At 52.6% G+C, this 17,343-nt stretch overlaps 5 protein-coding genes across 5 annotated transcripts; 3 read left to right on the forward strand and 2 right to left on the reverse strand.

Moving 5' to 3' along the window:
* Positions 1–1,124: 1,124 nt before the first annotated feature.
* AYO20_08991 (hypothetical protein) lies at positions 1,125–1,958 on the reverse strand (the record flags this gene model as incomplete). The annotated part of the gene is made up of 1 exon (XM_022647263.1): positions 1,125–1,958. One exon carries the CDS (start codon positions 1,956–1,958, stop codon positions 1,125–1,127), a length of 834 nt encoding a protein of 277 aa, XP_022496726.1.
* A 1,480-nt stretch (positions 1,959–3,438) lies between these two features.
* On the forward strand, positions 3,439–4,643 carry AYO20_08992 (hypothetical protein; the record flags this gene model as incomplete). Its single annotated transcript, XM_022647264.1, has 3 exons — positions 3,439–3,515; positions 3,607–3,849; positions 3,908–4,643. 3 exons carry the CDS (start codon positions 3,439–3,441, stop codon positions 4,641–4,643), a joined length of 1,056 nt encoding a protein of 351 aa, XP_022496727.1.
* A 788-nt stretch (positions 4,644–5,431) lies between these two features.
* AYO20_08993 (hypothetical protein) lies at positions 5,432–6,940 on the forward strand (the record flags this gene model as incomplete). The annotated part of the gene is made up of 4 exons (XM_022647265.1): positions 5,432–5,841; positions 5,928–6,268; positions 6,328–6,438; positions 6,501–6,940. The coding sequence occupies 4 exons, from the start codon at positions 5,432–5,434 to the stop codon at positions 6,938–6,940; spliced, it is 1,302 nt and encodes a 433-aa protein (XP_022496728.1).
* Positions 6,941–7,546: 606 nt separating this feature from the next.
* Positions 7,547–9,707, forward strand: AYO20_08994 (hypothetical protein; the record flags this gene model as incomplete). Its single annotated transcript, XM_022647266.1, has 7 exons — positions 7,547–7,626; positions 7,783–7,830; positions 7,926–8,001; positions 8,120–8,229; positions 8,326–8,336; positions 8,387–8,588; positions 8,705–9,707. The coding sequence occupies 7 exons, from the start codon at positions 7,547–7,549 to the stop codon at positions 9,705–9,707; spliced, it is 1,530 nt and encodes a 509-aa protein (XP_022496729.1).
* A 620-nt stretch (positions 9,708–10,327) lies between these two features.
* AYO20_08995 (hypothetical protein) lies at positions 10,328–16,483 on the reverse strand (the record flags this gene model as incomplete). Its single annotated transcript, XM_022647267.1, has 2 exons — positions 10,328–10,745; positions 10,806–16,483. The coding sequence occupies 2 exons, from the start codon at positions 16,481–16,483 to the stop codon at positions 10,328–10,330; spliced, it is 6,096 nt and encodes a 2,031-aa protein (XP_022496730.1).
* Between the last annotated feature and the right edge of the window lie 860 nt (positions 16,484–17,343).

A 17,343-nucleotide genomic window follows, 5' to 3' on the forward strand; every position in this document is an offset into this window, starting at 1 on the left:
CATTTTTATAGACTATGCTTTTGTCTTTTTTTCGCGCGAGCTATCTACCTACTCACATTCTGGGCTGTGTGACTAGCATACTTGGACCAAACCTATCTGCATAGGTACGAGTACATTGGATCTAGAGATTCTACGCCAGAGAATTTAGAATTTGGAATGAGCAATGAACACAGGGGAAAGAGGGGGACTGGAATGAAAAGGGCGTGGTGTTTATAGGCGATTGACAATTTATAAATATCCAGTCAAGCCCGTGTGTACGTATGTACCTACACTGCCTACACTGCCTACAGTATCTGCAGCATGTATGTATGTATGTATGTATGTATGTATGTATGTATGTATGTATGTATGTATGTATGTATGTATGTATGTATGTATAGGTATCAATCTACCTACCCAGTGTCTACCTCGTATCTACCTGACCCACTAGGTACGCAATCACAATCACAAGCACAAGTACTAGGACGGACGAGTAGTAGAACAAAGGGCGATTGAGCCTGAGGTACTGTACCCGTGTATGTAGGTATGCTCTTGTGCTGACGGCTTGATATTCAATGCCATACTCATACCCATACTCATACTCATACTCATATCCATGCCGTTTCCTGTCGCTATCCCTATCCCTCCTCCTATCCACATCCACATCCTCAAGAATAATGACCCCGATGACCCTAGTGGTTAGAAGCCGTGGGAGAAAAAAAGCTCGTGCACAGTAAAAAAAAAGCTAGTAATAACAGTATTGAATGGGGAATTTGATCAAAGTGCGCTGATGCACTGTAATGGCACCACTCCTGTCAACGCCGCAGGAAGTTCTTCTCGTTCCAGGGTATCCTTCCATGTGACACCATGCCACAGAATTAAGCCACCCCAAACAACCAACCTAGGCCGTTTCCAACGACCCTTTTTTACCATAAAAGTGTCTGGCAGTAACCCTTTTCCTGGTGATTCCTCCATTTGAAAACCCCCACCGAATAAAATGGTTTTGCTCCGTGTTCAACTCCATGTTCAATTCCATGTTCAATTCCATGTTCAATTCCATGTTCAACTCCGCCACGCACAACGATCATCACATGTGGTACGTGGCTCATAAATTCTTCGGGTCATCATCTTGCCACTCCTGAGGCTCAAGCTTTGTCCGGTTCGATGGTGACCCGTGCCACCTCGGCCGCAGCAGAAGCCTCTTCCTGAGCAGCTGTTGTCGGTGCGTTATTTACCGGCGGGTTGCTGACGAGATTAGAGGGTGTGGCAGGGGTATTTGCCGGAGCGGCGGTCAGTTCGCTGATCTGCTTTTCCAGTTCGCGAATCCGCATTCTCAGCATCTGATTCTCACGGGTCAAGTTGGCGGTCTCTGCTTGGTAAAAGGCAGTCTCGTCGCGGAAACTGTTTCTCCGTGCCGTGCTGATTGACTCGAGGGGCGACGGGGGCCAATCACCACTTGTAGTATTGCCGGTGCTTGAGTCCTGGCCTGGTAGTGGTCGGAGGGCTGGCGAACGGCTTGCGCTAGAAGGTCCGCGCGAGATGCGTCTTGTGAGCGGAGGGACAGTGGGAACTGCGGGGTGAACCGATGGAAAAGTTATCGAGCGTTCAGAGGCAGGCGTTTCGTCGTCGACCACTGCGGTGCTGCTGCCAGCCAGAGCCGAGTTGGGTTGTGAGGACTGCCGGGAGTGATGCCCGTTCTGGCCTTGACTGTTTCGGAGTGCGTCAAGTTGCAGCTGTTGCTCTCGGATCATCTGTAGCATCCGATTGACTTGCGCTTCTTGCTCCTGTTCCAGCTCATTATGAATTTCCCCGAGACTGGGCTGACGCTGATGGTGCGGATCGCCTGTGGCAATGGCAGACCTTCCACCGATGGTAGGGGGGCTCGCCGAGGCGTAGCTGTGACCGAACCCGATTCTCGGATCGCTACTGGAGAGTTCGCCGGGACTGGGAATGCTCGGATCGTTCAGGTTGAGGTTCATGGCGACTTGCGAGCGACGACGATCACTGGGCATCCGACCCAGGCGAGGAGAGCCCCTGTTGCTCAAAGAGGACCTCCTAGACTCATTTGCAGCATTTGTCACAGCGGCGGCAGCGAGAGATATGGAAGAGCTTCGAGGAGAAGGGGTTTGTTGGCGGTTGGGAGGAATGGTGGTAGACTGCAGGGAGCGGGGTTGCATCGGCGAGGAAGACATCGATCTGGAGGGCGGAAGAGAGTTTAGGTCTGGAGGAGCCATCACAAAACAAGAGGGACTAGCAGAGAGAGAGGGAGGAAACGATATTAGTAGAAAGGATGTACGGGTAGGGTGGAAATGATTACTGCGGTGGTTGTCATACCACGACGCAATATCGTCAGGGTTATTCAAGGGAAATGGAGGGGGGATGGCGAAGAGAAACAATTCAGTGGGCAGCTGACTGGACAAGATGCTTGGCAGAAGGCGATAGAGCTAATAACACAAGGGATAAGTTCTCTAAGGAAGCCTCATTGTATTCGTAATTGCTCAGGCACTGGTCGTGTTGGTTAACCACTGAGTATGTGGAACTAAATGGCCAGGCTGGAGGAGGGAAAACGGGTGAAAAGCATCAAGAACAGATGAGTGTTTTGTGAAATAAGCAGCTATGACGACGATGGCCACCTAATGGCCTGAGGTTTGGACTCGTAAGCGGAACAGCATGAGGTAGAGAGGGGCGAGGGGCAAGGGACAAGGCTGTGTCACAGGGCTAGAGAAACAAGAGACTGGATGCCTGGCACCTTCCGGGCTATACCTCGTACACTTGTAGGGCTGTTGAGGTGCTACTGGGTGGCACAAGGCATCCCTATGACTAACAAAAGGCTTGTTCAGGCTTCCAGGGACACCCGCTGCTGCCCGGAAGAGTTTCTTGGGGGAAAAAGGACTACTGAGGCGACCTCCCGTGCCTCTCCAACCAATACGTCATTCAAGTCACGTCTCCTCCAGGCAACCTGGAACGCACCCAGGCACCTCGGCCGCTCGTCTGCTTGTTGTGCCTCTCCCAGACTTCGCCCCTTCTCGAAATTGAACGCGTTCGAGTAAACAACCACAGTACTCGGTAGTGAGAGAGAGCGCCAAAGCTACCAAACCATAAGAACATCGACACTGTGTCCAATCACATCCTCCACCCCAAATTGGCGACCGTGGGCCTGCACTAACACCGGATCGGGAGCTGGTTGTTTACATACTTGGGGAGTAGCTTCACCCTCGCCTTCCTCCCAGCCACTTGGATTTTTACCCGCTTTTGTGCTGGCTGCCCGTCCAACGTCCGCTCCCCCCCAGCCTCCTTCATCATCGTACACCATCACAACATCCGCCACTCATCCATCCCTCCCTCCGATCTCGCCGTCGCATTCCTTTCCTCTGCCTACGTCTCACATACACAATCGCGTTGCGCACATCAAGACGAAAAGATCCCACACTTGTTCCACACCGTGCCTGTTTGGCCATCATGTCAGGGTTACCATATCTCCAGAAACTGCGCAAGAGCGACCTCACCGAGTTCGCCGAGACCAGCAAATTGCCTGAGTACGTCCCTTATCCTCGCGCCTGGTACCGACGCGTCGTTGTCTGGGTCGCATGACCTGGCGCATGCTTGCTGACTAGTATGCGACCGCAGTTTTGCTCATTTGAAGAAGGCTGAGCTCGAGATCGCTCTCGACGAACACTTGCGCTCCAACTCGACGACCTACGGCAAAGATCCCTCTTTGAGCGAATACTACAAGCGTCTGGCGAGCAGCTCGCGATCGCCCACCAAGAGAACGGCAGCCGAAAAGGTCTCGGACAGTGTCAAGACGGACGACGATGTCCCTGCTCCTGTAAAGAAGCCGAGAAGGAAGACGACCTCGACCACTCAAGAAGCGTATGTATCGCGGCTCGTTCTCGTCCCTTTGGCCATCGCTGACAATTGCGCTCAATAGCGAGGAACCAGCACCAGTCGTCAATGCGCTCATCAAGACCCCAGCCAAAGAGGTCGCGCGTCGGACTTCGATTCTGGCCTCCCAGATTCCCATACCGCCCTCGCCGGCCGTGGTCACGGACGCCATTGACCAACAGACGCGTCGCATTCGAACCTCCATCTCCCATGCTTATGAGCAAACTCAGATCCACGAATTTGCTGATGCCACACGCGATATTCTCTCGTCACCTATGACGGTCATCGTGCTCGCCGTCCTGCTGGAGGCGTATGGCCTCCGCCCGCAAATCTTGCCCAACAAGCTGTTGACTGAGGTTCCCGCCATCCCGTACATCAAGTCAACCAAGACACCAATCCTGGTGCCAGATCTTTTCCTGCTACTGGATTCCAAGTTCTGGTCCCCCTTCTCACTGTGGACACTGACTTCGCTGGTTATCCCAGCCGCCATTTCGTACTTCATCAATCTGCCGCTGAAGGCTCATCCTAGCCACAGTTATTCGACGCGTCGAGCGGCTCTCCAGGCGAACACGCAAATGCAATTCGATCCCTTCATTTTCAGTCTCGCCAAAGGCTTGATTGTATATCTGGTGTATGCCTATCACTACTCGCTGGGTGGAATCTATAGCAACTACACGATTGCGACTGTCAATGAGAGCATTCCAGGTGGTTACTTTGCTGTGTTGGTCGGTTCCGGCCTGGGCGCCGCGGTGAGCTTGTACGAAGCTGTCCTGAAGAAATAGGGGACTATGGGATCGATGCGAACAGACAGAGAATCGGTACTGCTAGGGGATACGCAGTGCCACGAAGCATTGGGTCTGGATGTGTACAGTGCTTAGGGCATTGGGGATGTCTATTTGGGAACACAGGTTGATACGAGTTACGATTATTGTCGGTTGACCATTGACGGCGCTGAGGGTTTCAGGTGGCTTCTACTTTCGAAGTTCCGTTTCCATGAGTTCGGTCGATTCGGCTCTATACCCATGGCGATAATATTGGGGCCGGTGCATGTCTGGTGTCTGCACTGGTGACTGGGTTGGAAAGGTTCATGTTTCTTGTTTAGATACAAATAACAGTCGCTTTGAAATTGAATTATGCACTTTTCAGCATCTCGATCTTGGTGGCTTTTTTTTGGTTTCTTGTACCGCACGGGTTGATTCTCGACGAAGATAGTTCAATGGTTGCACGAGAACAGAGGCGAAGTTTCACTCCAGGCTGCCACTTGGCACAAACGAATTAATACACCAGGATATGTACGATGTACCTCGTACCCTGCTCATGTAGGCGAGTGCCCCGCAGACGGTGCGACAGGGGCCAATTTCTCGTGGAACAGTCAGTCAAGACCGAGCTTTCTTGATCTTCAGGCAGCAGCTGTGGGATTTAAGCTGATATGATATGATAGCAATCTATCTCCCATGGATGCACCATTAATTCGACATTGAACAATCTCTTCTTCAGGCCATCACCGTCTTGGTGGATGGAAATCCATTTCCGCCTTTTCTAGGCGCTCCTCAGTCCGTGCTGCACCATGATGGATCCTGGCACGGTGTTCTCTGTTCTTGAGATTGTGGGCGCGGTAGTGAGGCGCCTCGTCGAGGCCGGCCAGACTATGCACGATGCTCCGGAGGGTCTGACGCGAGTGATCAACGAGACGGAGAAGCTTCGGGCGCTGCTGGACCGGCTCTTGATCTTTCAACGTGCCCTTCCTCAGGAACAGCGAGACATCCTCGACAAACAGGTGAACACGACCGAATGGAGAGATCTTCTGACAGACCTGGACAACCTCACGTCAGGCAGGAAGCCCGGAGACATCGGAGGCGGAGGAGGGGAGAGGATGAAGCTCGCTGACCGGTGGTGGTGGCTCCGGAGGAAAGACGTCGTCGAGGACAAGGTGAGGAAATTGCAGGAACAGACCGAATGGATCTCGAAGCGGCTCGTCAAGTATTTCCATCATTTTTCTTCCCTCGTTCAAGCTGCGCCAGGTGGAGAAAGAAACTGACCAAGAACAAATACAACTTTTTGCACAGCGAGTACCTCTTCGAACACCACCAACAGCTCTCTCAGAATTCTAAACAAGTCTCCAAGATACTGGACTTGGTCATGTCCGTGGCGCTCAAGTTGAACCCGGACAATCTGCCCTCGCCTCGATTCGACGACAACGGCGTATACTCTCCCTACAAGGCCGAGGGGATCGCCTGGTACGGGCAGTACCGTTGCAAGCCCGGCCAGGACCTCTCCATGCCCTACTTCCGCGACCGACACCTGCTGGCAGAAAGAGCCTGGGCAGGCAACTGGAATGGGGTGATGGAATTGCTCGGGATAGCTCGCAAGGAATACAGGCAGAATTGGATCAATTGCCCTCCGATTTGTACGACCCCGAGATCTTCCATTGTGCTATTCGAGGTTTATACTGACTTGTCTGTGTAGACAAAGCGACCGAGCAACACAAAATCACCAGTGGGTTTAGACCCCTTCACCAAGCCGCGTGGCACGGTGACAAGTCAGCGGTGGAATCTCTATTGAAAGAAGGAGCCTGGCGTGAGTGATGCAGCGTTTTGCACGTGGGATGCTTGGGGACACGACTGATTTGCCTTGGTCAGGTCTCGTGAGAACTTCGCGAGCGACCAAAGACTCGACCGAACACAGCACGCCACTGGACGTTGCCCGAGACCACGGGTGGAAAGATCTCTACGACAATCTCAGCCCAGTCATCAGACGGCCTGTGAGCCACAAGACCCTGCACATCCTACAGACGCACCTTAACGACTTGATCAAAGACACCTTCGGCGGCCATCCAGACGCGCATCTCGACTGTTTTCTCCTCCCGGAGCTGGAAGTCCTGACCGAGTTTGACCGGTCGCGCATCTGGTTCCCCCTGAACCCTGAACTGCCAGACACAAGGGACGGGATCGCCGTCCACATCATCCTGGAGCGGAACGAGCTGGTTGCCGTTATGCGATGGGATAAAGTCAAGAGGAGGACCTATCGGATTTCCACGTCGAAGGTCCAGGAGATCCAGCAAGCCGTTGTCCTTCGCTAAAGGGGCTCTTACCGAAGAGTAAACAGAAGGGACTAGTCAGCGGCGGTGGCAAGCTGATAATGTGGTGATATTTCTATGAGCGATGACGGGGTGTCCCAAGAGACTCAATATGGGAAATGATTGCACTTTGCTCGCCATCACCCTGGGTGGGACTGGTTAACGCTCGAAATCTATATCTCACTTGGCTTTATCCGATGGCAAGACAGATCGAATGACCAGATGGCACTTGAGGCTGTCGTGTACAAGCACCAGTTGATATATGCTCGGAAGTTACAATACCTGCACCCGTCGTCCTCCTCAATGTAATGGTAGATGAATGCTATGAAGATACAAGAGTTGACGCCGCCTATACCAAATCTGTCAAACCAGCCTCACCAAATCAACCTCAAGTGGAATTAGAGGTGAAAGCCAAGGATGTAAATAGGGCGGCATTACTTTATGCCAAAAGCAGTCAATTGATAGTCTTGGCATGCTTGGCAGCCAGAAAAGGCTACGGCATCACAGCCTCGTCCCAATACCAAGTGCCGAATAACTTTATGAGTTGTTCTTGGATACTCTTCCGGACAGGAAAGACTGTGCTCGACAGTAACCACACAGCCCGAAGAGATGCCAGCCCCCGACAATATTTACGAGAACGATGTCGACTTCACGACGCTGGCGCTGCAATATCCCGATTTCGCCAAAAGGTGAGGAGGTCAAGGTCCCAAGGCTCAGGCCCCAGAGCACGATGGATGGGACGAGGCATTTTAACATTGTTATCTCTATCTCTCTCCGTCGTCATCAGTACATTGTGTGATGGGACAACCACGTTTCCATTCCAGCTAACGTCTCCGACGTCCAAGGCTAAAATCCAATCGTCAACTCGACTTCTCCGACCCCGAAAGCGTCAGGTATGTTGATCGAATGGAGTTGTGTCTGGCTTTGTTTAAGTCTATCTATTGCTGCACTCTTCTCTCCTCTATGACTTCGGATGACGGTTCTCCAGACAATTGACAAAATGCCTCCTTCATCGAGACTTTGATCTCACCGTCGACCTCCCCGAAGATAGGCTGTGCCCGCCAGTACGTTGGTAAACCCGAGCTTTAAGGGTGGACCAAGGTTTCTCGGTGCCCGTTGATCCCACTGACGCCCACTGACCCGACGATGTTATTGTTCTTGACTTTAGTGACAACTATACAGGTCCACAACCGGTTCAACTACATTCTCTTCATCCAACGTCTCCTGGACAGCACCTCTCCCTCCTTCCACCAAGGATTCGACCCCGACAGACAGGTGATCGGACTCGATATGTGTGTAACCTCCCTGTTCCTGTTCCTATTTTCATCTAATACCCCCCTTGTATAGATCGTCCCCCACTTACTTTGTCTCTATACCTCTCCATCCAGACTGGATATCTGTTCGCTGGCTAACGCTTGTTGTCGAGCGCGTTGTGAAAAAGCGGCACAGGGGCATCTGCAATCTACCCGCTTCTCGCTTGCCGACAACGCCCTCAATGGCGCTTCCTCGCTACAGAGATCGACGGGAAGAACCGCGAGTACGCGCAGAGAAACATCGTCGCCAACAAGCTGCAGGCACGCATTAGACTGGTCGATACGGACGTCAAGGGAGACCGGCTAATTCCTACGGACCAACTTGAGAGGTTTGACCGGTACGTGGAAGATGCCTGGTCCAGCATTCCTCCCTCCCTTTGTCGTCTAAGGTGAAGAGATGAATTTACCTAGTTATTTGACTTTGCTGAAGGCCTTCTTTTTTTTCGTCTTACAGCATTGACATCCTCCTCACGAACCCGCCTTTTTATGACTCGACAGAATCCCTCGTGGATTCCGCTCGCCAAAAATCCCGTCCGCCAAACTCAAGCTGCACGGGCTCGGCCGTGGAAATGATCACCCCCGGCGGCGAAGTCGGCTTCGTCTCCAAACTCGTCGCCGAATCACGCCTCCCGGCGAACAAGACGAAGATCCAGTGGTTCAGCGCCATGCTGGGGAAGTTGTCGAGTGTGGGCGCCGTGGTGGAAAGCCTTCGAGGCAGCGGATGCGGGAACTACGCGGTGACCGAGTTCGTGCAGGGCCAGAAAACGCGGCGGTGGTGCGTCGCCTGGAGCTGGATGGGGTATCGACCACCCAACGACGTGGCGCGGTCCGTGGGCAGCGGGAGTGGCGTCGAGAAGAAACTGCTGCCTCCGATCACGGAGACGGAGTTCGAGGTTGAGGTGCCAGTACGAGGAGGAGACGGGCCGCTGAGCGTGCTCGACATGGTCGCCGCGGAGATTCAGCGCTTGGACGGGGTGCTCTGGAAAATCGACCGTGCCGGCGGTGTGGGGATGTTCATGGCCAGGGACGGAGACGTGTGGAGTCGCAAGGCGAGGAGGAGGAAACAGGAGGCTGAGCGTGAACACGGAAGTGAATCTCAACCTCGCGCGAAGCGGATTGCGAACGAGCACGCCAGAGGGAGCAAACATGACGCAGACACAGACATGAAGGACGACGACGATGACGACGACGACGATGACGACGACGACGAAGAACCCGAATCTGAGCCCGCCCTCGTCGTGCGCATCTCCATTTCGGCCTCTCCTTCTAGTTCTCGTCCTGCCTTTCGCGGCGCCGAACGACCCGACGACACCTCGTCCACGTCCACACCCACGCCCGCACTACAGATCCAGTATCAGATCCACATGCGCCATCTCCAGGGCGAGGATCCCGTCCTCTTTGAGAGTTTCTGCGGCTGGCTCAAGCGGAAGATGGTGGTGGCGGCGGCGGCGGCGTGATCGATCACTTCCATCGAAGCCATCCGACCGACCGACCGACCGACCAATTCAAGCATATATTTTTTCTATTCTCCTCCCAACTTTATCGTAATGAAAACGAAGAGGCGAAGGAAGGGGAAAAAGAAAGACCGATAAAATATTGTAAGCGGGCAAGCCAGCCCGATAAACGCGGACGAGACAGGACAGGATGAGACAACGGACGTTTATTCCGCCATGAACAAACAGATTCCCATTTCTCATTCTCATTCTCTCTTTTTTCTGAATGACTTTTGTCTTTGATATACAGAGGGCAAAAAGTCTCGTCTCGTTTCGTCTAGTTTAGTTCTGGCCTGGAGGATCGGGGGGGCCGAGATTCTAATTGTATGCAAGGCTGAACTGACTGGTACAGATGGAGTCGAGTCCATCCCGTGTTCCCCGTGGTAAAGTACAGGAAATGCCAGAGAAAGATAAGATGCTCACGCTTTGGCATCTTGGGCCACAAAATATGTTTGTAGCAATGGACACATCTCTGAAAACCTCCCACCAAGTAAACCGCCATCTTGTCAAAAAAGCGTAGAGGCATAAATGATCTGCCTGATCCTCCTCGCCCTAGTCCCCCTTGTCCCTACTTCTCCCGTCTTTTATACAGGCCCCGTTCTGCTTGTTCGACTTCCCCTCCTCCCACCACTCTGTGAGAGCTCCAAGCCCCGGCTCAACTGACTTGGACTGGTGGGTGCAGCGCCAATACTGCCATTTCGCGTCGAACTGACGCTGCCGTCCCTTCCCCTCATAAGAACCAGTTCAGGCATGTTAAACTTGACCTCTCCCACGCGGCGGAACATGCCCCAGAGTGCGTTGCGCAGCTCGGAGCCGATTTCTTTTTCCAACAAGCCCACCGCAAGGGGGTAGAATGTGTCGAGGTGCTTCTCAAAGCTGTCCTTGGGGAAGTTCGTGTACCCCTCCAGGACATCAATAACGACGGGCCTCCATGCGACGATGTTTCGTTGTTGGGTTTCCTCGTCCAGGAGAATGAAGGAGCGGATAATGTCGGCGCACAATCTTGAAGTCACCATGAAATTAGTAACAGATCGAAACTCTCAGGAGAACACAATAACTTACGGTATCAGGGCACCTTCGGTTTGATCACGACTTGACCTCCGCTCTTCCCCTTCGTCATGATACATCCTGAGGAGGATACTAACATATGTATTCGCCGATCCGGATTCTTGCTTCAACAAGTTTGGTGGTTGTCGCATGAACCCTTGTCTCCAAAGAGCCATGCGGAGATCTTTGTCACCATTGAACTTCTTGGCGAATTGATACGACTTCTTCAAGAGCGCCATCAGGCGCAGGAGCTCCGACGAGGGGATTTGGGCATAGACCGAGTCGTTAGAGAAGAGCTCGGCGACGGTCTCGATCATTAGCAGCTGGAGGACGCAGTTGGTGATGATCTTGTTGAAGAACCGTCGGCGGGCAGCCGTCACCACTGGTGCAGGTGCTTGCATATCTGAATGTGGGCGATAATCCTCCAGCTCCTGAGTGCTCTGGGCTGGGGGAATTTCAGAAATATGGGCTGCCGAGCTTACTTGCGATTCCAAGGAGGGAGTTGCACCGTGAAAGGATACGGGTGCTCCATTTGTCGTGGGAGTTTCGACAATCGTGGTTCCAGAAATAGATAGACCTTCGGATCCATCGTGGCCGGGAGAAGGTCGAGCATCAGACATCGTTGCTGCGGCCGAGAACAGTTCATAAGCTGTCGTCCGGTTGAAGAGCTCTACAAATGCAGTCACAATTCGTGACCAATGCTCGGGAGAGAATTTCGTGACGTTCTGGAGAATCAGTTGCTGGAGACAGTTGCTTCCTATTCGAGCAATGGTGTCATTTTCTTGACATATGCACAATGTGAGAAGATCCAGAAAGCGGTCAAGCATGTGTTCTAGTGAGTCAAAATAATGTGTGAAGAGGGTGATCATGTTTCGAAGAGCTTGGATCATTGTCGTCGACAGCCATACCGACAGTTCCTCGTGGTTGGGGGCCTTTGACATCTCTGACTTGCTTTGCAAGACGACAAAGATCGGGTAGAGTAATTGGCGCCAAAGGACATCCCAGAAGTCGGTAGGAAAATCACCGCCATATCTGATCAGCGTTTCAAACAGATAGGTGAGAGCTCTGGACCGTACTTCAAGATCCTCACCCGTCATCAGAACATCCTGGTATGCGATCAGGACCGGGTACCAGAACTGTTCCTCCTCGGTCTGTGAGGTAGGCTGCTTGACGCCTGCTACCACGCCCGACCCCTCGTACTCAGGGATCTTGCCGTGACGTCTGGAAAGCGGACATTCCGGCGTTTTCAGCATCTTTGGTACCGTGGACTTGAGCAGTTCGATCGCCTGCAGGGATTTCTTCTGGAACTTGAGGTTCTTGGAGAACTCAGTCAGACAAACGACCAGATCGGGAAACGAGCCTTGCGAGATGACCACGCCGAACCGGGTATTGTAGATCTGATTGGTGTAGTCGAAAGCGATGTTGACAATAGCCTCATACTGTTCTCTGGCAGCAACTGAGAAGACGCCGAACATGGTCTTCCACCCCGACCTGATGTTGTCCCCCCGCGCTTGGATCATCTGGATCAAACACCTCAAGACCATGTCCTTGACCGTGACAACGGTGCTGTTCGCCATCACATGCTCAAATGGCTTCAAGAAGTCTTTTTGGAATTTGAACCCGGGCAGCTCCTCGATTTCCATGAACCTCATTGAGAGCTGGCGGAGAGAATCCAGGGCGAAGAAGACCACAGCGGTATTGTTGTGGCAGCCAACTTGGTTGAAGTGCTCCCCGAGCACCTCCCAGATCCTGGTCCATTCTATCCTGACTCTGGTCATATTGTAATAGCTGATTTCCACAAGCTTTTGGAGACTATACATCCGCGGAGCCTCGCTATTTCCAGAAGACTGGATCTCTTGCCAACTGACGTCGCTTAATGCCTGGACGAAGTCGACAATCGCCTCAGATGATAGCTTGGCAGTGTTGGTGAATATCCGGTCGACCCCTCGTACCATGTCTGTAGACTTGGTTTCATCCGCAACTTCTGGCCGGAAACTATGCGCAGATCTCGGGCGCGGTCGTTTGACGGCTTGCATGGATCGGCGACTTCTGGTTCCGTCCCTCGAAGAACCTGAAGGTGTGGAAATGTTGGCCCGTGTAACATCCGGGATGACCCCTTCATCGATCCCGGTGGAAAGGAGCTGTAGTCTGTCGAGTTGGCTGATGCACGTCAAAACCTCCCGCCAGGAGGATTTCAAGAGATCACCCTCTGTCAAGGCAACCTCAATGAGAACCTTCAACGCCTCCAAGTTCTTGGCCATCATTTCCTTGAGATTACCCAGGTTGGTGAATTTGGCCAGCGCCGTGACAAATGCGACTCTGGGCGTCTCCAAGTCAAACCTGCAGGCGATTCTGATAGCCAACCTCAATCCGTCTAGGCACTGCCTGATCAGATCTAGGTTCTGCGCATCCTGCATCTGACTGGAAAAGGCTGAGAGAAATGACATCCACGTCACGTTGAACATGGGGCCCACATGCTTGATCGAGGTCGCTGGAATAAATCTTGACAGCGCCTCCCGGACTGCGGAACGCTTCTGCGCCCTGATGAGGCTCCGATATAACTGTTCCGTCTTGTTCGCCATTTCCTCGGACGCCTGGGTGTATTTTTCTTTTTGCAGGTCTCTGCCGACATTGGCCAGCGCTTGACCTGCCCTTGAGGCAAAACCCGTACTTGTAGCAGCAGCAATCCCCAACTCGGCAGCGTGTACTCGCTCAGAATCCAGGACGATTTCATTGTTGGAAATTTCTTCGAAGATGCCACTCAGATATTCTCCGGGAAGATCCTGACCGTCGTTGATTCCCCGGTTATTCTTGATGAAGTCGTCCACAGTCATTCTAGCCCCTTTCACCTTTGCACTGTGTTGATCTGTGTTTAACATGATGACCGAATATGCTAGGACATAAGCAGTGTCAGCATTTGCAAATGCATTCGGATTACCACTGAGGTAACGTTCAGCGAACTTCAGCATGAAGCGATCGATCTTTTGTGCTTCTCCAGGCAGGCGGAAACTTTGTAGGAACTGCCGGAGGGCATCGACAAACCGCCTCTTGCTGAAGTCCATCATGTCCACGAAAGCATGCATGATGGCAACGTTCTTCTCATCGCCTTCGCCGAGGTACTCTCCTAGCATTGCTTTGTCTAGTCTGTCATTTGCATACAAGAATTTGGCAATATCCTGAGGGCTGTCGCTGCGGATAAATCCTTCGGCCAAGAGCGCTTTGATTCCTCGTTTCGGCTTAAAGTTGAATTGTCGGATGGCCTCGTTGAGAGCGAACTTTCGCATTCTCACTTTCTCGACTTCGGTTGGGTCATCCTCTACCACCGGTGTGGTGATCCCTGAATCGCTACCTAAGCCTGGAGCGCGAGGCGACGGAGGTGGCTTTTCGCTGTAGTCCAATGACTCCCTAGAGTCTTCGTATGAGCCCCTTGACGCTGGATATCTAGATCCATTCATCTGTTCCGGGCTCCCTTGACTCGACCAATTATCGAGCGAGTGAAGAATTTCAACTAGGCAACGCAATGATTGCTGCTTCAGAGCATACTCAACCGGTATTGTCGGCGGAGGAGGCGGGTGATGACTTAAGCTTGCTGTCGATAGCCCGGGAAGTAATGCGCCCCGTGAATGCCATTCAGAGACCGGCGTTGCTGGTTTTGTTTGCTGTTCTTGGTATTGGTGTTGTTGGACAGCAGTGACTACAACGGGTGTGCTGCAGATCCGGGATAGATGTTCAATGATTTCTTGGTACATATTGTCCAGGGCCGTCCGGTCGCAGTCGTAATTAAGGTAGATCTCAACAAGAGCACGAGGATCGCCCGAGAGCCTTTCCAAAACGTCCATGAACATTTGCTTCTGGAAAAGTGGCGCATTTCGTCGTTCCAATACCGCAAGATAGACCTCTTTTAGGAAAACCTCAAGTTCCTTTTTCAGCAGCACACGCATGTGCTTCAGCGAAAGCCAAAATATTTCGCAGCATACCTCGTAAACCCGCGGAACTGAGCTCGCTGCGTTCCGGGAAAGACTGAGACACAAGTGAGGTTTGGCCACTTGCAAGAATGGCGTGGGCTCCGCGTTGTTGCCACTCTTAATATTCGAGAACGAAGATGTAAAGACTGTGGTGTAGTTGTTGATGACATGATAAATCAAATGTAAGGATAAGAGCTTCGAGCGCATGTTTTGACTCCGCAGATCCTGCTGCTGATCGTAGGTCAAGACTTTCTGACTGAGTTTGCATAGCGAACGAAACACCAAGAAGGCATCTTTGATGTAGACGTCGTCTTCATCCTCGGGAGATAGCTCCGTCTCGTCGCGCTCTTCCTGCAAGCTGGATCGAGATACCGGAGCGGAACTCGTGCGTGTGTTTTTGCGCTCTCGTCTGACACGCGTGACGGTTGTTGGAGCGCTGTCAGCGACAATTGCATCGTCGAGGTTCTTGTGGTTCTCGAAGCTTTGCAGGGTCAGTTTCTCCTGGCCAGGGGACAATCCTTCTGCAAGTTGCGGAGGAGTCTCATGGTCTGGAGTGTCCACCTGTCCGTTCATGCCGTTCACACCGCCGTGGCCCAGCATGGATGTCTCTGCAGACAATGCTTCGTCCGTCTTCGCTTCGTTGCTCTCCCTTAGTCGTGCCTCCTTCAAGTCCAGTCGAACTCTAACTCTTTCAAAAACAGTGGCAATCATCTGAAGCAGAGATCCCTGGGCAACCTGTTGATTTTGGCTGGATTTAGAATATATAAAAATGTTGTAGATTTGGCGGACGGCTTTCAAGAGACCTGCGCCGTGCACGACGATCTTGTCGTCAAGAACAGCTGCGAGCAATGACTTGATAATCTGTTGCTGAATTTCCACCGCAGTAGCCTCGTTTTCAAAGCAGTCACAGATCGCCTCAATCGCTCTTTCAATGAGAGGAGGAGTGTCCGGAGACCCTGCTTGGCTGGTTGCAACAGCTGGAAATGCAAAATATGAATAGCTGATCAGTTTTCCAATGCAATCCAACGCCGTCACCTGCAGAGGGATCGTAAACGATTTGGTTGCCATCTGTAACGGGCGGAATATGATCTCTGGATTGACTGCCTGTTCCGTGCTCTTGATGTTTGACAAAGCGGCCTGAACAGCATCTGCAAATTCCTTATTCCTGCGGACTTCCTTGGCTGCGCCGATCGTTTCAAGAGCACTGACTACGAAGACAGAGGAGTTGACCTGAGGTGGACGTGCTGCTGCCGTTGTATGTCGTCGCTCCACTACATCTGCGTGGCTCTCCGTCGAAACTGCTTCGGGGGCTCCTCTGGGGTCTGGTTCATCTTGGTGTTGGCCCGGACGCTCCTCTGGTCTTCTCAAACCGTCGTATCCAGCATCCAAAGGCGCATCCTCGACACCATCTGTTCGGGGAGCCTGTCCCAACTCTTCCCCAGTTTCGGCACCGTTTTCAGAGTCCTGTTGCGACTCTTTGACCACCGAGGCATCGTCTTCAGAGACGGCCTCGCTGCTCCCCTCTGGTGATCCATCTTCCGCATCCGCATCCTCGACGGTTATTGTTACCCCATGACTTGATGGCTCATTCGGGTCGATCTCGTCGGTGGAAGCCACCTCATGTGTGGGCACAGTGGCTTCGGCCTCGTCTTCCGAGAGAGGCTCTGATTGTAAGTCGTGGTCCGGGTGAGCGTCGACTTGAGGTGGCTCACTCTCGATGCCAGACATTTGGCCGGGCGCGGAAAGGAGGATTATGGAGCAGACGGAGGATTATGGATCACCTGAAATCGGGAGGGAATGTTGGACACATTGCAGTTGTAGGGTCGACGCAAGAAACTAAGGAATGATGGTTGCGGGTTCGATCTATACCAATGTTCGTTGCGGTGTTGCCAGGAATAATCAGTGCCTGCTCACATCTGTCAAATGTTGCGGAGAGTCAGGGTGTAGGTAGCCAAGTAGCGTTAACCATCCAGGTCCTCCCTTGGGGACAGGGTGTTCTGCGTTTAGGTATAGAGACCAATGGCGCTGCTTACGTGGTTGCAACGGGCGGATTGAAGTCAAGCTGCACCAGCTGGAGCTTTTGCCCTCCGGAGCTCCAATCGTTGGGTCTGACTAGCCTAGGGAGCGGCCCCCCAAAAAAGCTGTCACCCGCCTGGTCTCTCCCTGCCATTTCGGAAACCGGAGTGGAGTTGGGACTTTGTTGCTCAACCCATTTTCTTAGCTGCCACCAACACTCCAACGATCCTTTATATCTTGCAACCTTCATCGCCGAAAGGACCGTCATCTGTCAGGGTTCTCTTCTATCTCTTTTCTCTTCCTCGTCGCTCCTTTGTCCTCATTGAGCCCTCCCAGACTGCGGCCCGAATTCCTCCTTTCCGCCGCCGCTGGTGCTTCCCAATGGCGACCTCAACGCTGTTGGCCCGCTCAGGGTCACGCATCCTGCTTCAATCCTCCGCGAGCTCAAGAGTTAGCAAGAGTGCCTTGCAAAGACTACAGAAATCAGCAGGGTACAGGATGCACCCTGAAGAAACGCACACATTCATTAACCCACGTGTACAGAGCCCAACCGTTCCCCTGTCTGTCCGTGT

The sequence above is a fragment of the Fonsecaea nubica genome (genome assembly GCF_001646965.1).
Source record: "Fonsecaea nubica strain CBS 269.64 chromosome Unknown Scaff78, whole genome shotgun sequence".
NCBI classification, from domain to species: Eukaryota; Fungi; Ascomycota; class Eurotiomycetes; order Chaetothyriales; family Herpotrichiellaceae; genus Fonsecaea; species Fonsecaea nubica.